The 23,680-nt window shown below is 47.2% G+C and overlaps 1 protein-coding gene across 5 annotated transcripts in view; it reads left to right on the top strand.

Annotated features, from left to right (window-relative positions):
* GTF3C2 (general transcription factor IIIC subunit 2) overlaps nt 1-23,680 on the top strand; it is a 906,867-nt gene that overhangs the window by 122,574 nt on the left and 760,613 nt on the right. For all 5 annotated transcript variants that reach the window (XM_085613289.1, XM_085613287.1, XM_085613288.1 and 2 more), the window contains one exon: nt 23,031-23,108. In XM_085613289.1, coding sequence (XP_085469415.1) covers nt 23,031-23,108 — 78 coding nt within the window. The remainder of the gene's footprint in view (nt 1-23,030; nt 23,109-23,680) is intronic.

The raw sequence follows: 23,680 nt of genomic DNA, 5'->3' as shown, positions 1-23,680 counted from the left end.
GAAAGTTCTAACAACAGCAGTGTTAAAATCAGCAACACCCAGGCTAACCAAGAAATACAAGCCAGTAGAACAAGATCAAAGAATTCAGACCTTTTTTGTATATAAGAGAAGCAAACAAGTGGATAAAAAAAAAAAGATTCAGAATGCTGGCCTGATCTAAATGTATCCATAACTAAGGAATGGAGTCTGGATGTGTTCTGCGGATCTACAAGATGCATTGTTACACATCCCTATAACACCAAAACGCAGACAATTCCTCAGATTCCCAAAGACATTTATCACGTTGGGGCAGAAATCAACTCCAAGGACTTTTTCGATATGAATGGCAGTAATAGCTGCTCATCTCTAAAGGAGAATCGACATTTACCTTTATCTTGACAACTGCTTGATCAAAGCACAGGCAGCATACCAGACAAAATTGGATTTCAGTGCAACAACTAATTTGTTACAACAAGTAGGGTTGCACATCAGTTTGGAAAAATCAACGTCTCCAGTAAAGATAATTGATTATTTATCAGCAACCCTAAATAGGCAAAACTGAGAGGTCTATTCTTTGGAGGGGACAGTATCTACAATTTTCCGGAAATGCCATCAGTTACTAGTCTGACCCTTTCCAACAGCTCGGTAAATCTTTCCTGTTGGGGTCAGTTGCATCATGCATTTATCTAATTCCGAATGCATGCCTCCACATACGATCTTTACAAGAATGCCAAAAGAATCAATGGTCACAATGGAAAGAAAAATGGAAGGACAATCGAACTCTGTCTGTACAGGCAAAACAATCTCTGGAATGGTGGTGCTGCAAAAAGAGCCTTCTGAAAGGAATGCCTTTCCATCATAATTCACCGAATGATTGTCACAGATGCCGCTATGACAAGTTGGGGATGTCACTTGCAAGATCGAACTATTCAGGATCTGGTTGCAGGGATTCTGCACATATACAGAACTATGCGCATGAAACCAGGACCTCAGTGTGTAGTGGTGAACCAAAATACCCACCTTGGTGCCCAGAAGCCCAATCTGACTAGCTATAGTGTGTCATTCATTCTCCGTGCTACAGTGAAGCTACCAATGATTAGACATCCTAGAACAGGCTACTCCGTCCCTCTCAGGATACCTGGGAACAAGAACACTCTTTAGTTCAAACTCTTGTACTTGTCCACAAGATGAGTAAATAGTCAAGGAATAGTTTAAAATGTTTATTTTAACTAATGTGCTCAATAATACAGTACACAAGCCAATACTAGCAGCAATATGCATAAGATCAAACAAATCATCATTGTTACAATTCCATATAGAACAGAAGGGGAAATCGTATTATAATTATGGTGGAAACACGACTATAGCGCCTTGTCACCCTCCCCATGCTAGAAGCTAGTTTATTAAAATTTATAGAAGACCTCCAGGCTTTGTCAGGGGGACCCCAGACCTCCGAGTTCAGATGCAGGAATTTATATCACCGGACGAACACCGCTCTTCTATCCTGGAAAGAGTTACTCCAACTGTCTTAACATGCATGCAAGGCAATATAAAAAGCACCAGATCTCCAGGTTTGCAGCTGTGTTCTATGTTATGGCTAGGGATATGAGACTGACCAAAGCAAATCAACAGAGCTCATTGTTTTTCGACCTTAAACACACTGTATAGACGAAGAGCTGAGTATTCAACTAACTATGTGACATGCAGACAGTTCTCATCTGAAAGCGAGCAAGCAAATTGTTTACGAGAAATGTGGCATGTAGTAACTTGAGCAAAAGTGGAAAATGGCGGCCAAGCATATACTAACCTATGCTAACTTAGCAATGTCCGCAGTTGTGTCCATATCCTCACTACAATCTGTGGTCAGAAAAACGTCTCTACAGCATAACAGTCCTAGAAAGGATCACAGTCCACCTAGCCCTCAGAGCATTCTTCCCATCACTCATGAAAGGCAGAATTTCGGTACAGACAGACAATACCACAACGATGCACTACCTTAAAAAACAAGGCAGCAACACATCCAGATTTCTATCACTGGAATCCTAATTGATTTGTGATTTGTTACTAACGAGAGGGTTGTCAGTTCAAGCAATTCACCTATGACGGAAGCAAAATTATCAGCCCGACCTTCTAGGCTTGTATTTTCAAGAAAGTCACAAATGGGAGGTATAAGAAGTCTTCTAAGATATCTTTCATGGCTGGGTCTTTTCAGAAATAGACCTTTTTACAATAAAAACAAATGCAAAATGCCCAAATTACTCCTCAACATGGGAACCAAGATCTCTGGCCATTGCCCTTTTGATCAGTTGGTCAGAAAAAATGATCTACTCTTTTTGTCTAAATCCCCTAATACCAACTGTATTAACCAAGCTGAATCACTCCGATGCGAAAATGATCGTAATAGTTCCAGAATGGCCAAGGCAGTGTTGATATCCATGCACCTATCGATCAAACCTCACAAGACGTTGCTGAGAAAATAGAACTTGCTACCCTGAATGCTAGGAAAGATTCTTCACCCCAATGTACACTCATTGAATTTGAGATCAAGGCTCCTGATGTCATACAATACAGCAGTTTGAATTTACGAGCAGACTATATAAACATTCTTAATGAAGCCAAACAAACATCCACTAGAGATTCATACGCTTTCAAGTAGAAAAGATTTGTTATATGGTGCTTAGATAAAGGATATGACCCATTCCTTGTCAGGAAATAGTAATTATACCTGACCTACTACATCTTACCAGTTCAAAATTACAACATGCTTTTATTAAAGTTCATTTAGCTGCCATTTGAGCATACTGAAAAGGACCAAATCAAAGATCTGTCTTTCAATGAATCAGTGTTCGTTCCAGGTCTTGGCTGTGAGGTAGGAGAAGGATCTACCACCTGCTTCGGCCCGGTAGATACGAGGGACGGTGGCTAGGGCGAGGTCAGCAGAGCGGAGGTCGCTCTTGGGGGGCGTCAAAGGAGATTCGTTTGTTGAGGTATTGGGGTCTGGTGTTGTGGAGGGCTTTGTAGGCATCTGTGAGCAGTATGAAGGTTATTCTTCTTTCGACAGGAAGCCAGTGGAGGTCGCGGATGTGTTTGGTGATGTGGTCATGTCGAGGATAATTCTGGCTGCGGTGTTCTGGACGGTCTGGAGTTTGCGGAGGAGTTTTTTGTTGATTCCGGCATAGAAAGCGTTTCCGTAGTCCAGTCTACTGGTGATGAGTGCGTGGGTGACATTCTTCCTGGAGTCAGGGGGGGGGGGGGGGGTAGGGGATCCACTTTACAATCTTGCAAAGTATGCGGAAGGTGTTGAAGCTTGTGGAGGAAACGGCGTTGATCTGGTGATCCATGGTGAGTGAAGAGTCGAGTATGATGCCGAGGTTGCGTGCGTGGTCCATTGGGTTGGGTGGTTTCCGAGGGCGTGGGGGTTCCCAGGTGTTGTCCCATGCGAAGGGTGTGGAGCCGAGGATGAGGACTTCTGTTTTCTCCGAGTCAAGCTTCAGGCAGCTGTTGGTCATCCAGGTTGCAACGTCTTTCATCCCTTCTTGGAAATTGTACTTGGTGATGTCTGGTTCCTTGAGAGGGAGAGGATGAGCTGGGTGTCATCGGCGTAGGATACAATGTTGAGTCAGTGGTTTCTGACGATGGTTGCGATGGAGGCCATGTAGACATTTAAGAGGGTGGGCTGAGGGAGGATCATTTGAGTACTCTGCATCTGATCTCTGTCTGTTTTGAGAGGAAGGTCGGAAGTCTTATTCTCTGTGTTCTGCCTAAGGCTGCCTGAGTTCTGTCTAAGGCTGTTCCTTGGATGGTGTCGTCGTGGAGCCTGGTGGCTAGTGTGTGGTGGGAGACGATGTTGAAAGCTGCTAGCTGCTGATAGGTCCAGGAGGATGAGGGCAGTCATGTGGCCTTGGTCGAGAAGGGTGCGGATGTCGTTGGTGGCGGCTATGAGGACGGTCTCGTGCTGTGGTTGCTGCGGAATCCGGATTGAGAGGTGGCTAGGATGCTGTTGGTTTCTATGAAGTGTGCTCGCTGGGTGTTGACAGCCTTTTCGATGACTTTGGCTGCAAAAGGGAGAAGTGAGATGGGCCTGAAGGTCTTGAGATCCGTCGTGTCTATGGAGGGCTTCTTTAGGAGGGCGTTGATTTTGTCGCATTTCCAGTCGTTGGGGAATGTGACGGTCTCGAGGGAGCAGTTGATAGTTTGGTGTCGCTGGGCCCTGTGCAAGATGTGCGGCGGGCAGGGGTCAGTAGGTGCTCCGGAGTAGATGCTCTTTATTGCCTCTATGGTGTCTTCTGTGGTGAGAGGGGTCCTGGTTAGAAGGGTCTGTTGGATGGTGTCGCTGGGGGTGGGAGTTGAGGCGGTGCCATGATCTTGGTTGTCGAAGTTGTCATAGAGCGTCTTAAGGAGGTGAGTTTATTGTAGAGGTCTTGGGAGGGAGGGACGTCGGTTGTTTTGCTGTTATTTTTGGTGAATTCTTGTATGATGGCAAAGAGTTTCTTGGAATTGTGGGCGTTGGAGAGGATTATCCAGTATTAGGGGTGTCTTTCATAGATTCACATGCCTGAATCATTCCCCGTCGTCGAGACGGGAGCCTCCGGTACATAAAAAAGTAATGTCCTATAGACATACATAGAGAAAAAAATAGGCCTAAGGGCCTCCCCTTAGTAGCCTATCCTAGTCCTTATGTAAAAAGGACCAAACTCTTAGAGCCAGCCAATCAGCTGTCGCCTCCCTCTAGAACCTTCCTGGCAGGAGCCTCAGTCCCTTAGATTTTCTACCGCACGTTGTGCTAGGGAGTCTCCAGCCTGAGTTCTCCTCAGGATTTCTTTCAAACCAGATTGTTCACTTTTTAAGTGACTTACTTCTTCAAGGACTTGAACGCAGACCACTTCAGGCCTCTTATTACTGCAGTGAGTGTTTATTTCTTCTACAACTCCTGGCATGTCTGAATCCCAGAAGAAAGCCCTTTTCAGGGCCTGCTCTTCATGTGGGAAGAAGAGGCTACATGTGGACGACAAGCATGACCTCTGCCTATATTGCCTTTATCCTGACCACGTGCCTAAGGACTGTAAAATATGTAGGTCTTTTCCTCACAAGACCTTGAGAGACAGAGAGGGTCGTCTGCTTATCTGGCTGGACAGGCTCAAGGACAGGGAGAGTGTGGTATCCTCAGAGGCAAGTTTTTCCGGAACCTCTGAAGTCTCCCTGAAGAGGCCGAGAGTGACGTCTCCTGGCCCCTCAGACGCTCCTCCTATGAAGACACACAAGAAGTCTTCAGAGGCAAGATCTTCAAAATCTTCAGTGTCTGACAAGGACTCTCTGACTTTTAAGAAGCCTACCCTGTCGGCCAGCAAAATTGCGACACCTTCCTCAGCGCAAAAAAGGGCACCAGGTCATGTCTCCACAGCGACGACAACTGTGTCCACAACGACAGCGTCGTCAGTCTTCTCGTCGACGACGACCACCCCTTCATCGTCGTCAGCAGGTACACCTATTTCGTCTGTTATACTGCTAAAACCGTCGTCGACGGCTAAGTCATCGTCGACGGCGAAGATTGTCCCGTCGACGACGACATCGTCGATGAGGAGCCCCCCGTCGACGGAAGAGTCGACGACGAAGACGTCGACGATGAGGGCGTCGACGACGAAGGCATCGACGAAGATGTCGACGTCGAAGGCATCGACGACGAAGGCGTCAACGACGAGGGCGTCGACGACAAATGAATCGTCGACAAGCGCATCGTCGACGAGGAAAATATCGTCGACGGGGCCACCGTCGGCGAAGACCATGCCGTCGACGACGGTATCGTCGACGGGAACGTCGTCGTCGTCCATGGGTGTTTCTGAGCCGGGGCAGAAATCCGAACTAGTAGGAATGTCGTCTATGGCCCTACCACCGTTACCAACAGCACGGAAGACAGCAGGGGTTCCTGTACAGGGTTCTGGATCTGGCAAACTGACCAGAACACAGATTACACCGGAAACAACTTCTCCAAGTAAGGTGCAAACCAGTTTGCCTATGGAGATTCTTCAGAGTGAGGAGTCGGAAGAAGAGCTCTTTGATCAGGCTACTTCCCCTTCTGAGCTGTACGTCAAATGTCAGAGCAAGGACGAGGAACAGGAGGAGATGAGCGGGCAGGAACGCCCCGTCCGGGAACAGGTTCGCACAGAGGTCACCCCGATGGTATGCCTTCCCCTGTCGATTGTTAACGACCTCAAATACCTTATCCGGGACTACAAGCAACGTTTCCCGGAGTCGCCAGCACTGGACACAGGGGGCCCAGTGCCTACTGCAAATCCACCAACGACCGCCCCAAAGCAATTACGACCAGCTTCTCAGGTCTGCCACGAGAAACTGCCACCTCAGGTGATAGTCATCGGATGAGGAGGCTGAGGAGATGGAAGAGGGGGAGGTCCAAGAAGACCAGATGGACCAGGATGAGGAGGAGTAGTATGTGGCATCCTCCCCAGCTTCCCCACAACCGCGCCAAGCTGATTCACCGCCAGTGGATATTGGCGGTTTTCATAAGATAGTTGAACGAGCAGCGACGCGGTTTCATATGGTCATGGAATCGACGGAGACTGAGTGCTTCTTGCATGACTTCAAGGAGCAGACGAAGAAGACGACGAAGTCAATCCCAATTATTGACTTTCTCTGGGATCAGGGAAAGAAACTAATGCTGACGCCGGCTTCCGTACCTGCGGTTGTTCCACACCTGGATAAAAAGTACAAGGCTCCATCCACGGCGCCAGCTTGCCTTAATGGACACCCGAAACCGGATTCGGTCGTGACCCAAGCGGCCCAGAAAAATTCTCGTAACCCTTCCTCTCCTCTGTCAGCCCCACCAGACAAGGAGGGCAGAAAATTGGACACAATTGGCAAAAGGTTTTCGACCACTTCGGCAATGACCATCAAGGTGGCCAACTCCATAGCCCTGTTGAGGCGTTATAACCGCCAACTTTGGGAGGATATAGCCCCATATTTAGCGGAGCTGCCAAGCGCAGTTCAGGAGGAGGTCAAGGCACTACTTTCTGAGGGCCAAACCTCGGCGGCCGAGATCATTGATTGTGCCATAGATGTGGCCATGACAGGCTTTCATCAACTGGCTGGGGCTGCAGTCCTGCGCCGGCAGGGATGGCTGAAGGCAACATCGTTCAGGCAGGAAGTGCAGACGAAGGTGCTGGACATGCCCTTCGACGGACAACATCTTTTCGGAGATAAAATTGACGAGGCGCTCCAAGCTATCAAGAAGGACACGGACACGGCTAGAGCGCTTGGAACCTTGCAGGCAAGGAATCAGTCCTTTCGGGGCAACAAATCTAGAGGCCAGTCCTCCTACAGAGGATCCTACCAGAATAGGTCCTCGTATTCCTTCCAGAATAAGACTCAGTACCAGCAGAAGCAGCAACAGGGTCGGCAGTCTTCTTATGGAAGATCTAACTTCAGGGGTAAGAACCAGAAGAGGGGCACCGGCGGACGCCAGTGACCAGTTACTCCAGCCAGTCCAGCTACTATCTCCCTCATCAAAGATTGGAGGAAAATTGACCCATTTCCTGGAAAATTGCCGCCTCATCACCACGGATCGCTGGGTACTCCAACTGCTAAGATTCGGCCATTCCCTAGAATTTACCACCATCCCACCTGCAACCCCTCCCCGCAGGTTCCCACACAAACATCTACGACTGCTACTCCGGGAAATATCGGAGATGTTGAAGAAAGGAGCGATCGAGCGGTTTCCATCGGCTCAGAGGGAGAAAGGATTCTATTCCCGCTTCTTTCTCATACGCAAGAAAGAAAAGAAGTGGAGGCCCATTCTAGATCTCAGGGCACTCAACTCTTTCCTGAACAGTCAGTCGTTCAGGATGGTGACGCTCCAAGAAATACTAGGCATTCTAGAAAAAGGAGATTTCATGACATCCTTGGATCTTCAGGATGCCTACTATCACATCCCGATACTCAGGGGGCACAGAAAGTTTCTACGTTTCGAGGTGGCAGGACAGCACTACCAATTCAAGGTCCTGCCGTTTTGCCTCAAATCCGCTCCGCGGATTTTCACCAAGTGCCTTTCTCCTGTGGCAGCTTTCCTGCGTCAAATGGGTCACCAAGTCTTCCCCTACCTCGACGACTGGCTGGTAAAGGCACCCACAGCTGCAGGCGCAACCAAATCCTCCAACGCCTGTACCAATCTTTTCCAACATCTAGGATTGACTCTCAATCTTCAGAAATCCTATTTGTCCCCAACAAGAAGCATCACCTTCCTCGGGGCGACCTTGAATACGGAATACGCGAGGGCATTTCCTTCAGAAGAAAGAAAAAACAAGATAATATCTCTGGCCACGGCGGTGGCATCAAGGAAGTCCCTAAGAGTTCGCACCTTCAAATCACTCCTAGGAATGATGTCTTCTTGTATACTCATCCCTCACTGCAGGCTTCGGATGCGTCCATTGCAAGAAGCCCTCACGAACCAATGGACTCAGAGTACGGGTTCGTTCGAAGACATTGTGAGGATAACACCGCGAATATCCAAGAGCCTCGAATGGTGGAAAGATTACAGGAATCTGTCTATGGGACTGCCGTTCCTGCTTCCAGCAGCGCCACTGGTGATCACCACCGATGCATCTCTGGCGGGCTGGGGAGCTGTCCTTCAGGACCTCCGAGTAAGTGGCAAATGGTCGGATCAGGAGCAACATCTCCACATCAATCTTCTGGAGTTGAGGGCTGTGTATCTAGCGCTGCAAGCCTTTTTACCACGCATCCAGAACTCCCAAGTGCTCGTCAGAACGGACAACACCACGACGATGCACTATCTAAACAAACAGGGAGGAACGCGTTCGCTCACTCTATCACGCGAATCGCAAAAGATCTGGAACTGGCTTGTTCTCCATGGGATCACTCTCAGAGCGGACTATGTCCCGGGCAAGGACAACACCATCGCAGACGCCCTAAGCAGACAGAAATCCCTCTCCCACGAATGGGAGCTCGACGAGAATACGCTAACGCACGTATTCTCAGAATGGGGAGTCCCAGGAATCGACCTGTTTGCCACCAGGGAGAACGCCAAATGCCCAAACTACGCAAGTTGGCATCCCCAACCAAGGTCACTCGGAAATGCCTTTTCCATAGGCTGGTTCAGCGTATTTGCGTACGCTTTTCCGCCGTTCCCGATGATTTCCAGGGTCCTCAGGAAGATGAAGGCGGAGCCCTGTACCCTGATCCTAATTGCCCCGTTCTGGCCGAGGCAGCACTGGTTCTCGGACCTTCATCGCCTCTCCATCAGGACACCGATTCGTCTGAAACAGCACCCGAACCTGCTGACAATGTCCAACGGGCAGGTGCAATTCCCGAACCTGCAATCGCTCAGGTTATCGGCCTGGCTCCTGAGCACAGAGAGTTCTGTCATTTAAACATCCCGCAGGACTGCAGGGACGTGCTGGCAAAAGCGAGGGCGGACAGTACCAACAAAACCTACTCCCTCAAATGGAAACGCTTCTGCGTATGGTGTTTAGAGAAAGGCCTGAGACCACTCCATATCACACCTGAACAGATATTGCCATATCTACTACACTTGGCACAGTCGGGATTGGCGCCTGCATCCATAAAGGTGCATCTGGCGGCCATTTCACGTTTCACCAGGACTTACAAAGGCCCGTCTCTCTGGTCCAGTAGGCTTATCAAACAGTTCCTCAAGGGACTATATAGGTCCTTCCCAAGACCTAGACGGGTCCCACCGACGTGGCACCTCAACTTGGTTCTTAACCAACTCATGAAGCACCCGTTTGAGCCCATTCATCGAGCTTCCATCAAGTACATCTCATGGAAAACGGCTCTGCTGCTCGCTCTAACATCTGCCAGGAGAGTCAGCAAGCTACAAGCTCTCTCCATTCAGGAACCCTTCATGCAGTTCAAACAGGACAGGGTGGTGCTGAGGACAAATCCCAAGTTCATACCGAAAGTACCTTCAGACTTTCACCTCAACGAGCCGGTGGTTCTACGTTCCTTCTTTGCAAACCCTACCACGGCAGCAGAAAGGACGCTCCACTCTCTGGACCTCAAAAGGTGTCTTAAGTTTTACATAGACAAAACAAAGAGCTTCAGGAAGTCATCACAGCTATTTGTGGCCTACAGTAGGCCAAGGTTGGGTATGCCTCTAACAAAACAGAGCATCTCACGGTGGATCTCCTCAGCGAAAGCGTTCTGCCATGACGGGGCCAGACGGCCTTTAAGAGACAGGGTGGAAGCGCACTCCACCAGAGCGATGTCCACATCAGCAGCGCTGTTCGCTGGAGTGCCGATTTTGGACATCTGTAGAGCGGCGACGTGGAAGTCACCGCACACCTTCTCCAGACACTACTGCCTAGATGCCGAACTTATGAAGGATGCGGCAGTGGGCCAGGCGGTGCTTCGCCATCTATTCCAGTGAGGTGAGCCTTCCAACATCCCGCCATCCTGGTATGCACATCTTTTGCTGATATACTGTTTTGATGTATGCCAATGTTTCAAACTGATATGGTAATATGTGTATTAACTAAAATAACTATATGGCATGTTACATCACAAATGTGCATAATGTATTGCTAACTACTCTGATTCAGGCATGTGAAACTATGAAAGACACCCCTAATACTGGATAAGAAACGCGTTACTTACCTGTAACAGCGGTTATCCAGTATTGGTGTCTTTCATAGATTCACATGCAACCCTCCCGCCTCCCCTGGAAGGTCTCACGTCTCTCTCTAACTATATTACGCCTACCTAGCTTGGTGCGTACGAAAATCTGAGGGACTGAGGCTCCTGCCAGGAAGGTTCTAGAGGGAGGCGACAGCTGATTGGCTGGCTCTAAGAGTTTGGTCCTTTTTACATAAGGACTAGGATAGGCTACTAAGGGGAGGCCCTTAGGCCTATTTTTTTCTCTATGTATGTCTATAGGACATTACTTTTTTATGTACCGGAGGCTCCCGTCTCGACGACGGGGAACGATTCAGGCATGTGAATCTATGAAAGACACCAATACTGGATAACCGCTGTTACAGGTAAGTAACGCGTTTCTTCTGTCTTGGAGGAAGTTTCTGTTTGTTGATTTGATGAGTTGGTGGTGTGACGTGATGGCTGCTTTGTAGGCGGAGTGTGCTTCTGGGGTTTTGCTGTTTCTCCACGTCTTCTCCAGTTGTCTGCAGGAGCGCTTGTATTCTCAGAGGTCTGTTGTGAACCAGTTGGCTTTCTTGTTGTTGTCTCGTGGTGTTCTGGAGGGGGGCTTTGGTGGAGGTTGCTTGCCGCTGTGTTGGTGTCTGTTGTAGTAAGGGGAGGATTGCGGGTGAGGGCCGAGGTGAGGTGTTCTTCGGAGACTTAGTTCCAGCTTCTGCGTAGGGGGTAGAGTGTTCGCTTGTGTGCAGTGGTTTTTGAGAAGGAGAAATGGATGTAGTGGTGGTCTGTCGAGAGCAGTTCCGTGATGTGGCTGAAGCAAATGTTGTTTCCTCCAGCGAAGATGAGGTTGTGTGTGTGTCCTGCTGTGTGAGTGGGGGTGGAGACAAGTTGCTTCAGTCCTATGTTGGTGAAGTTCTCCAGGAGGGCAGTGGTGATGGGATCGCTTTGGTTGTCCAGGTGGAAGTTCAGGTCCTGAGTAGTATGTAGTCCGTAGAAGCGAGTGCGTGGGGTGCGATGTGGTCTGCGATGACGTTGGCAAAGGTGGTGCATGGTCCGGGAGGTCTGTAGGAGAGTGTTCTGCGGAGTGTCGTTTTGGGGTTGGGCTGGATCTGGAAGTGGATGTGTTCCATGAGGGGCGAGGCGTCATCCGAGTTGGTGGTTGTGAGTCGGAGGGAGCTTTTGTAGATGATGGCGAGGCCTCCTCCTGGGCGGTTGGGGTGGTCTTTGCTCAGGATCTTGTATCTGTCGGGGATGGTGTAGGAAGCTGGCTCTGTATATGCTATACCAAAATGAGGTATAGTGTGCACAGAGTTCAGTGGAACCCCAAAGGTAGGCAGAGGTAAAGTAGATAGCACCTTACTCTCTCTTTGTGGTAGTGTGGGTGTGCAAATACTTTTTCTAATCAGTGTGATATGCCTAGATATCACACTGGGACATTTCCTGGAGAAAAAGTAAGTAAATCAGTTTTTGTACATCTGCAGTTTTTCAGTGTTTCATACAAATCAGCTCCACACAATTTTCAAGGAAAACAGTCAGTTCAATCCTATGGGAGGAAATTGAGTTATCGGTTTGTAGGTAAGTACATGTTTGTGGGAGTTGGTATTCTGGGGTTAGAACCAGGGTTGCCCCAGGGTCAAGGATGCACTCTTGAAACACCCTCAGCAGCACAATGGCGGCTGGGTGCAGAGTGCTGAGGCCCAATGTTATCCAATGAGGGATAGGGGGCCTTTGGTTAGTGGCTGCTCATGAGCAGGCCACAAGGTTGTGGGAGCATAGCTCTTGGTGTTATGCTCAGGGCAAAGGGGGGGGGGGGGGGTGTCTGAGTTAGCTCCCAAAGTACACCCGCAGGTGCGGCTGGGTGCAGGGTGCTGCTTTGGCGTTGGGGGCCCTGTAGATTTTAATGGGGATTCTCCGGTTGCAACAAAGACTGCAGGCTCAGAGATGCCTGGGGATGGTGGGACACCTTCGGTTGGGCCACCCAAGGCCGTGGGATGTCGGGTACAAGGGTGTCTTTAGGCGTTAGGTTTTTCTTACCAGCTCTGGTCATGGTCGGGGGATCCTCCAGAAAGGGGCTGCAGGCTGTGCTTCGAGATTCGAGGCAGGTCAGAGATAACTAGATCTCCAGTCCAGAACGCTGTGGAGACCTCCTCGAGGTGTTGGGCCACTCGAGCTTGGGCCGTGGGCGTCTGGTGCAGAGTGGTGCAGACTCACGGTTTTGGCTGGGGCCAGAGTCTGTTGGTGAGCAAATCCGGTGCTCACAGGAGACAAAGTCTTGGGTTTGGAAGGCATGGCATGTCCTTCGGGTTTTTGAGGCTGCTGGCTGCAGGACACACCGAGATTTTGCTGGGCCAGGTTCGAGGTGCTGACAGGCTGGTAGGGCTGGGGCCAAATCAGTGGCCGTCCTCCTCAGCATGGCTTCTTCAGTCCTCCTTCTATTCAGTTCTTGTCTCCGGAGGCAAGGTTGGGGTTGCCCCTAAATACTAGATTTAGGTGCGTTAAAGGTAAGCTAAGGTTGGGACCAAGGGGTCCCTTCCTTGGGGTGTGTACACCTCCTATTATGCCACCCTCCAGTGGGAGGGGCGCATATGCTTCTCTCTGGTTGGCTGGGTCCCCCCATAGACAAGATGTTGGGGACTGAGAGTTGTGCTTCACCTCGCCTCCCCCATCTGAGGGGTGGGGTTGGCAAAGGTGGGCACACCTCCCTTCCTCACTTGGTTTTCCTGCTGATTCTCACGCCCAAAGTGATGGTCAGAACCAGTGGGAGACAGTTGCTGGAAGCAGCAAAGGGCTGAGGTAGCTCACAAAGGCGGTAAGCCTTTGAAGCTTCCCCTTCGTGGACCCTCCCCATCCTGGGGTAGGAGGCTTGGCACCTCGTCCCAGGATGTGCATTGATTCAGACCCCCAAGAGCAGCATGCTTTCGACCGAGGGGAGGGAGAGAGGAGGAGGGGGGGGAGGGAGGAGTGGGGGGGGAGTGGGGGGAGGTGCGTGCGTGTGCGTGTGTGTGTGTGTGTGTGTGTGTGTGTGTGTGCGCGCGCACGCACGTGTACACATATACAGGGCCTCTAAAGGTGGCACAATAAGTGGTGCACCCTGTGGAGTTCTTCCCTGGTCACAGTGCCCTTGGTGCCATTTGCAATGGACTGACATGTGGCCACAGAGTGCCAATTGGGTTTTGTCTAAGTGCAGTTTTAGAGAAAGTACATAGGCCCTGGGGTACCTGTTTGGCAGGAACCCAGGGTACACGTACTCAAAGTACATCAGCAGGTTGGCAAAAAGAGGGCACTTTCTTACAGATGGCGGTTGTGACGTCGGGTGCGGAGCTGGCATTGGTCCAGGTCTTTGTGAGGAAGGCAACGTCGGGCGATTGAGTTTAGAGGAGGTCCCAGATTTCTACGGTGTGTCTGTGCATGGAACGTATGTTGAGGAGGATTCAGTTCAGTGGCTTGTGTGCGGTGGCATCCGGTGCATTGGAGGAGGCTGCCTGGGTCCAGAGGTGGGTGAAGGTGCAGCGTCAGGAGATCGAACCCAAGGTGTTGCTCGCCCTCGAGAGCTGGCAGTTGATGTTGGGTCTGGGGTTGAGTGCAGGGGCCGTAGCGGTGGGGTAACAGGGTCCCTGGCGCTGGTGGCCGTCGAGTCACGGACAGGCGCAGACTGGCTTGCCCTTGGTGTGCCAGCAGTGCGCTCGCTGCGCGCGGCCTCCGTTAAGTAGGGGTCAGTGGGAGCGCAGTCAGCTGGGAGGCGGGAGTGGTAGCAACACGCTGGGGGGAGGGGGCAGCAGCGGCTGGGAGCTCGGGAAGAGGGAGCGGGGAGGGAAGGGGCAGAATGATAAAAAGGCAGAATAGAAATAAATGAAAACAGGCAACAGAATAAAAAGGCAAAGAGAAAAAAGAATAAAAAGGCAAAGACACGAAAAGCAGAAAAAAGAGATGAAAAGACACAGAACAGAGTGGAATAGCAGAAGAGCATGGTGCTCTTAAATTAGACCACTGGGCATGAGGCGCAGGCAGGAAGAAGCCTGCGGGTGGAGGGCCTCGAACACCTACCTGAAGCTCAAGCTGCCGCTAAGGGCAGAGCCTTAACGGTAGAGCTGCGTGGGGGGAGAGCAGTGACTCCAATCAATGACTTCCTAGAAAGACTGAAGAAAACTTATTCTCTAATTAGACCACTTCCACCCTCTTGGGGTTTGAATCTGGTTTATTAAAAAATGATGGCTCCTCCATTTGAGCCTATACTTTAAGTCTCTTTGCAGCACTTTTCATGAAAGGTAGCCATTACCTCTGTGAGAAGAGTCTGTGAAATCCAAGCTCTTTCGCCAGTTTAGCCCTGCACTTTTTTCCAGAACAATAGAGTAGTTCTAATAAAAAACCCTGCTTTTTCCCCCCAAGGTTGTATCGAATTTTCATATATAAATCAGACAATGTCTTTGCCAGTATTTTTTTTTACAGTCCAACTTCATCAGTAGAGAGATCCTTGCATTTATTGGATGTTAGATTCCTCAAATTTTACTCAGATTGAACAAAAGATATACATAAATTAAATAAATTATTTGTTGACAAGGGTCTGCTCAGGACCGGTGTGGCTTATTTTAAACAGTCCATCACTAGATGGATAGTTTCTTGCATTTGTGCGTTAATAACAAATTCCAAATGAAAGACTACCAGGAAAAACAAAGCTCATTATTCTAGCAGCAAAACAACTTCTGTTGCTTGGTTAATAAATGTTCAGTAAACAAAGATTTGTAAAATCAGCTACCTGGAAATCAATACACACAATGAAACATTGTTTATAAGAAGATTCTAGGGCTGACTTAGTAGTTCAAGTAGCCTTGAAGAATTTATTTGGTGAGACTCCTATTTTGAAAGGTTACATGTTCTTGTTTGTTTAACTTATTGACAACCACGAACATGCTTGCTATTCTATTCTACGTTTATGGCCATCAGTGAGGATCATACGATGCAAAAGAAAATGTTACTTGTAATCCTGGTTCTGCTTCATAGGTATCCTCATATATGTGTCAATCTTTAGTTGCTGGTAGACACCTAATTGATATTCAGGTGGCACCTCCTCCATTATATAGACAATACATTTTGAACGTATGTGTCACAGTATCCTAAACAACGTTTTAAACTTTCCTCCTTGGTAGCGAAATATGCAGAGAAAGATTGTCAGGTCATAGAGTGAAACAACAAAAAAAGTTCACTATATCTTGAAAAAACCAGCAGCATCTTGTGAAATGATAAAATAGAAAAGTATTGACAACCTGGGGGGTGGGTGGATTATTTTATGACTTCAATGAGGATACCCAAGATATATATAGTGTTCCTGAGTCCCTGTGCATTGGTGGAAATAAGTTTATGAAGTCAGTGAGGATACTTGTGATGCAGAACGAGGATTTCAAGTAGCATTTTCTTCTGAAAAGAAGCCAGTGCTATCCGCTCGCAGACTATGCAGGATGTTTTTGATATTGCTGCTTTACAATCCTCTGCGGGTTAGATACCACTGACGCGCATTGTAGAGCCATATGATCCTGTCCACTGGATTTTCTGCAGTAGTTCATGCCAGCCTTATGAACATGCCGTTCACTTCCTGTCTGGGTGTGAAGTCGATTCGCCCAGGAGCGCTTCGAAGATAGCAGAGCCACAGGATGGATGCCTCTGTCCAATTTTAGATCTATTGCCTTATTGCGGAAGGACAAATTCAAGATATTTAGCTTGGCCCAGGTCTTGCCTGCCCTCTAACCTGGAGACTGGGTGGCAGCATTGGACTTGCAGGACGCATGCTTCCATATGCCCTGCCTGTATTCCCACAGACTCTACCTGTGAGTCACGATGGGTGAGGAGCATTTTTCATTTGCTGTGTTTCCATTTGACCTCACCATCTCCTATCGGGTGTTTGCGAAAATTTATGATGGTGCTCGCAGCCCTCTTTTGAAGGTAAGGCATCCTAGTCTTCCCCTAGCTTGTCAAGCCTGCCTAACTGTTGAAGGCAGGTTCGCCCAGGTGGTCTTCACCCACCTCCAGGTTACAATGTACCTTTTAGCCTAGCTGTAGTTCACAATCGGCATGTGGAAGTTACATGTGATTCCTTCGCAGATGCTGCTCTTCATGTGAGCCATTCTGGACATGCTGCAGTTTCGTGCCTATTCCAAGGAGCAGACAGTCCAGGACATTTGAGTTATGATCCAGATGTTTGAACCTCTGTCCTGAATCTGTGAGGACAACTCGAGTCTACTGGGACTGATGGCTTCCGGCATCCTGCTGGCCAAGGATGCCAGGTGGCATATGCAGGCTCTGCAGTGTGATCAAAAATCCCAGCGGACACAGCCCTAAGTGTACCTTTCCAGTCCGGTGCATGTTTCGGAGGAGACTGCAAGAGATCTGCAGTGGTGACTGCAGACCTGCGATTGGGTCAGCAGTAGATCCCACTACATTACCCCTCCCAGATCTCAGAGTAGTGTTGAATGCATTGCTTCTGGGTTGGGGAGACCATCTGGGAGAGGTGGAGATCAATGATGTCTGGTCTCCGGCAGAGACGCACATCCATATCAGCCTTCTGGCGCGGAGATTCTTTATTAGTAAATCTGTGTGTTTGTTGGACAACATAAACCTCAACACTGCGCAAGACTAAGTTAATGCACACCATCCGGATATGTTAACCTTAGTCCTGACTAGCTCACAGTGCACTCTGAGCCCCTAACCTAGCAAGGTAACAGGTGGAATATGCAACCTCAGAACATGACAACCCCACTCTCCAAGGAAATCATGGAAACAGATTTAAAGTCCTTTTGTTTGGTAACTCATGCATGCCCAAAGGAAGACACAAGAAATACTCAAATTGACACTTCAAATATTTATTGACGCAATAGGATTCTTGTGTAAAATACTTGCACTGCAATTATCAGTAGATGGAAACAAAAGGGAGTAATCAGCATCACAAGCATGGTAAAGAAAATGAACAGTTCAATGATTGTGCTGTTACATAGGTTATAAGCTTGCATATTAGTATAGTTAGGCTTCTACCTAGTTCCTACCTATCCTAATGTGCCGTGGATGAGTGAATTTGCCAGAGCCCCTTATTATGATCAAACTCCTCAGTTTTCTGTGGGTATGTGTCATCTGGGAGCCTCTTGCCCCATGCAGTCTGCTCTTCGCCCCTTTCGTGGCTATGCAAGGGGAGCCCCACCACGCTTGACCCAGTCTAGCCACCGTATCATGAAGCTGCCCAGCAGTGGACGTGGGACCCAGCGGCGCGGGTCTGGGGGCTGGCCAGTCCACCCATAACCCCCCCTGCAACAGCCTTAAAACCCTCCTAGTACGACCTTTCAGGGCCACCAGAGGCCAGTGGGTTACAGGATTCGCCATCACCTCCCCCCACTTGCAAAACATCACGTTGGACAGGTGGGGGTTGCAGATAGGCCAAAGGGGGTACTCCCTCCTCTTCTACACTACACCTTCCTCAATGCCACCATCCTTCCATCGCATGTCGGAGGATCACTTGGCCCTTCTCCGCCAGGAAGTTGCAGCTCTTTGCCAAGGGAGCTATCAAAAGGGTCCCTGTGCCAGAAGTAGGTCGTGGTTGCTACTCCCACTACTTTCTGATACCCAAGAAGGACAAAGGCATACGTCCTATCTTGGACCTCAGTGCCCTCAACAGATTTCCCCTGGAAGGAGAATTTCAAGATGCTCACGTTGGCTTAGGTCATGTCTTCCCTCGACCCCGGAGACTGGATGGTAGCGTTGGACTTGCAGGACACATACTTTATTCCCCTCCTGCGAGCCCACAGGCACTATCTACGGTTCACAGTAGGCCACAAGCATTTTCAGTTTACCGTGCTCCTCTTTGGCCTTACCAGCACCGCTCGGGTGTTCACAAAAGTGATGGCGGTGGTCGCAGCTTATCTGCGCAGATCAGGGGTTCCAGTCTTCCCCTATCTCAACGACTGGCTGTTGAAAACTGGATCGCCCCAGGCTGTCGTCTCCGACCTCCAGACTACGGGGGACCTCCTGCACTCGCTGGGATTCACTATCAAAGTGCCGAAGTCACACCTGACTCTCTCTCCTTTTCATTGGAGAAATTCTGGATACAGCACAGTTTTGGGCATATCCTCCCGAGCAGCGAGTCCGGTATATTCGGGCTATGATACCGATGTTTCAGCCTCTATCCCGGATTTCGGTGAGAATGACCCTAAGGCTGCTGGGCCTCATTGCCTCCTGCATGCTAGATGGCATATGCGGGCTCTGCAGTGGGACCTGAAGTTCCAGTCGGTGCAGCATCAGGGGAATCTTCCGACTACATCAAGATCTGCTGTGGTGGCTAACGAACCAAGCTTGGGTCAGAGGCAGATCCCTCTCCCTTTACCAACCAGACCTCACAGTGGTGACAGATGCGTCACTCTTGGGATTGGGCGGCAATCTGGGAGAGGTGATGATCAGAGACGTCTGATCTCTGGCGGAGTCCGGGCTCCATATCAACCTGCTGGAGCTCCGGGCGATTCGTCTGGCACTGAAGGCATTCCTTCCCTCTCTCAAAGGGAAGGTGGTGCAGGTGTTCACAGATTATACCACTGCCATGTGGTACTGCAAGAAGCAGGGTGGGGTGGGGTGTGGACCATGTGTCGAGAGGCTCTTCCTCTCTGGACATGGCTGGAACATCAAGGCATGTCCCTGGTGGTTCAACACCTGGCAGTTTCTCTGAACGCCAGGGCAGACGAACTCAGACGCCGGTGCCTGGTGGATAACGAATGGCGTCTTCACTCGCTGCTGCAAGGTCTCTTTCAGTGGTGGGGAGAGCCTGGGTTAGATCTCGCACTCGTTTGGCGGCGCTTTAATATATAAAAACACCGGCATTAATAACATGGGAAGGGCTTATTGTTTCTATCAAATAAAGCAATAACGATATGGACCTAGATAAGGAAGCAGTCAAAGATAGACCAAATAAGCATGGTAGTTTCATTTTTGTAATTTTTTTTAAATATAGCTGCCAGGATTATATTTGGTTGTTTATACCTAAACCAATAACGCTGGTTCGGTAAATGGATTTGAAATATAGCAATAATGAGGGCCATGTGAAACCAGCGAATTCAACTTACTATCTAAATATTGACAGAGAGTAACAGAATATACCTCCGTCTATACAAAAGGTCAGTAAAGAGTAAAAGAATCTTGCTTTATGTATGATGTAGGGATAGTGGCCTTATACGTATATTTTTTGCTTTTAGAATATTCCCAACAGAAAAATAAGGGAAGAAGGAAAGGAAAAGTTCCTAATTACGGGGCATTAAACACACAGAACAGGAAAAGCGTGGCCCAATCAAGTGACAATAAATTCAGTAACTCGAGAGATCCTGGTAAACAATACAGCAATGCCTAAGCAAGATAAGTAGTATAACGTGATAAAAGATAGCATATTTATACATAGAGGCCTCCTATGTTATTATGTACCCATTCTTATATTTAATACAGTGACAATACTGTCAAAACCGACTGGATTGGCTCACTTCTTGATAATATCAGGTAGAAGTGTGAATTATAATATATATGTCAATGTAGCTGACCCAAACGGATCTAAGATGATGTATGTGGATAGATTTTGGTTTATTTGGTAATTAAATCATAATAGGGGCTTCTAACTGAGGCTGCGTATCTCATTCTAGATAATAATGCTCCTAAAGACCATCTTGAATAATTTACGAAAGGTGATGGATCTTTTGAACAGACCCAAGGAAAAATGGGCTATAATATATTATAATGTGGGAACCCTTGTGTTGTTCTCCCTTGTTAGGGAGATTGGTGGGAATGACTTATGTTATGAACCTTAATTTTACCTGAGGGAGAACTAGAACTAGCTAGAAGGAGTGAGATCCTCTTTGGGGCGAATCATGTTTTGGCTAGGACTTTATGTAGATCTTGCCAGTCGACTCTGTTAAGTTCTTTCTCCGCGTCAAGTGAGAGAAGTATCCTTCTTCTCCCCATGTTCAGTAGACTACCAGTCTTGTGTTATGATTTTTTGGGGGGGCGTTTAGGAACCCCTATTGAAGTTCAGGCACCAGCAGTGGGCAGGTACTGTTTAAGTGAGCTTCAAATATAAATGTAAAGAATTTTATGTTGAAGTTTAGTAGAACTGTAGGACGATATGAGGTATAGTCTATTGGGGTTTTATCTAGTAACATGGTAATCATAGATTCTAGTATGGATTTGGTAACTGTGTAAGCGGTTAGAAATGAGTTAAAAACGGTAGTCAGTTGTATTGTTGATAGTTCACTGTATGCTTTATTAAAAGCTATTGACAAACCAGTGTGTCCTGAGGCCTTGTTGTTTACTAAACCATTTATGGCACTGTCTGCCTCTTCAAGGGTGACGGCTCTCTCAGGTTCTGCCATGATCTCTGGATTGATATGGGGGAATGTGAAATCATTTAAGCCACATCCTGTCGATCTCCACCGTGTTTGTGGGCAAGCTAAAATTATATATGCTTTATCCTCTTTTTTTTTTTTTTGCAATATTTTTGGCTAATATATTACATTTGTTCGCAGTATCCTTCATGTATAGTATTCTGATTCTCTTCTGGAATTTTTGTTCCCTGTAAATTTTCTGTGATCTTTCTGATTTGTGTTGTCTCTTATTGGTTTCAATTAGGAGTCGTGTTCAGCTTTTTTTATTGTTGGCCGTTAGTAAAAGTGGCTGTGTGTTATATCCGCTTTCCTTGAAATACAATTTTTGATGCATCCCACACCACATCCTATGAGACCGCTCCATTATTATTTTTTTCAAAGTAGTGTTACAGGCATGTTTTTATGGAGTCCCTCGATGCCAAGTCAAGGAAGGCTATCTTGAAAATATACCACAAAGTTGTTTGAGACCTCAGAGTTGGGTTGAGCTTTAATGTAAGTTTTCTCAGGATCAAGTGCCAGAATGGTAGAATAAACCATGTAACACATTATGGAAAATTATGGGGAAGTTTAACATATTCTGAATAAATAATATAGAAGGAGTACTATTTTTAAATCAAATTCATGAGCGTATTGGGTATATTGAATATCAGTGAGATTTTATATTGACCTAATTATTGAGAAGTCTGAATCTTTTTTAGCAAAATAAGTTATTGAACTATGAGGCATAACTGCTTTGATCTAACTGACTCAGTGATGCCCTTTTTAAAAAAAATGAAAAAGGCTATTCGGCGAAGTGCATCCCGCTTTGTGGCGACACAGGCACCTATTAGATAATCCAAACAACAAAAGAAATAAGGAAAAAAAATATGAATTTGCACTGCTACACTTAGTATGCATGTCAATTTAGAAATTAAAAATATGTTCTGTTTTACTGACTTAAAGAGTAAATTTCTATTAATACTCTGAATTTAATGTATTAAACAGTTTGCCCATAAATTATGTTAAAGAAATATGTAAACAAGATAGGATCTTTCAATACATAAATGTAAAAATACATTGTCACATAATAACAGACTACACCCATTACAGAAATCCCTTTTAGGATCCAAAGAGGATAGATTAAATCTTCCAGGAAATTGAAACTTAAATGAATTATCGCAGGCTCAGCATAGATAACAAAACCAGCTATGCAGAAATCAATTCAGGAATGTTATCAGCAAATCTTCTGCATCTCAAACACAAGTACATTTAAGACTCTGGGAGTGCATTTGGTCTATTAAACAGGTGACACAGTAGAAGAATGCTGTGGTGCCTAATTCTAATTTAAAACTGCTGCGCAAGATTCATCTGTTTGTACATCCGTCTGACAAAACCACCAGTGCTAGGCTGAAAATAAGCTCTGAAATATTGTAAATGGCCAATAACAGCCTATTTCAAAAAGAACGTTCAAATGTTGCAGGTAATATACAATCTTTTACTAACGTTTTCAAAAGAATGCTAATTTCTTTCACATGCCTCCTTCACTGAAGTATCTCAAAGATTGACAGAAATGACATAATTCCATACATAGATCATGTAGTATCTTGTCTTGGAACCTTCAAGAGTTAAACAGACATGTCGGAGGATGGTCGTTCACCTAGCTAAGCTCTTGATAATTGCCTTTTCGGAGAGATGAATTTGGTTGGGATTGTGCTTGTATGTGAGACACACCTAAAACCCCTCTGGTGCTAACCTTTGAGGATCTTCTGATGATACTCTAGCACGTGGTTGGCCTTCTTAATTTGTAAGCGGTATACACAAAAAGCTCTTGATTTTGCTACTTTATTGTTTTTTAATAAGTGTTTGATGTTCATTCCTGGGTTCTCGCTCACCGATTTGTCAGTGCTTTGACTTTATTAATCAGATTTACTGTGTTGCTTTAAGACCATCTTGTGTTTAATGGTATTGTGTTTTGTAAATTGTGATGTTGCATGTCTTAGTAGAGATCAGCAAGCGTCCTAATGCAGGAAAAACTTTGTTTAACAGTAGAGAAGAGCATCATTCACCTTGGGAGTTCCCAGAGTGGGTTCCTTCGTTTACAAAGTGGACGTTCTTAACTGATAGGTAAGTCGACTGTCCGCCTATTTGTAATTTTTTTTGATGTAGTGATACTAATATAAATGGTAGTAGACAGTAATTTGAAAGACCCACCGATCAATATACCTCCTTGCCTACCCAGTCAAGATCTTTGAAAAAGCCATCAATAAGCTTTTTTCTGACCACCTCGCCAAACACCTACTTCTCGATGCCACACAATCAGGATTTAGGCTCAACCACAGTAAAGAAATCACCCCAAAAGCAGCAACAGATGACATCTGAATGATCCTTGATAGAGGGGAAAATTGTAAACCTCATTCTTTTAGACCTCTCTGCAGCCTTTGACACCATACCCATCCCATTTTTATCCAAGGAGTCCACAAATCGGACATCCAAGGACACACCCTCAAATAAATCTGTTCCTTTTTCACTGGAAGAATCCAAACCGTCAACATGCCCCCTCATCTCCTCAAAAGCAATTAACCTCAGAGTCATCACAGACAACAAACTGAACATTACCGCCCAACTCAACGTAGTGGTCTCGTTCTGCTTCACCACCCTAAGGATGTTGCAGAAAACCTTCAAGTGACTATTGGACA

This window comes from Triturus cristatus, chromosome 6, assembly GCF_964204655.1.
Source record: "Triturus cristatus chromosome 6, aTriCri1.1, whole genome shotgun sequence".
In the NCBI taxonomy this organism is placed as follows: Eukaryota; Metazoa; Chordata; class Amphibia; order Caudata; family Salamandridae; genus Triturus; species Triturus cristatus.
Note: the sequence above shows the minus strand (reverse complement) of the source record. Positions and strands in the feature narration are given on the sequence as shown.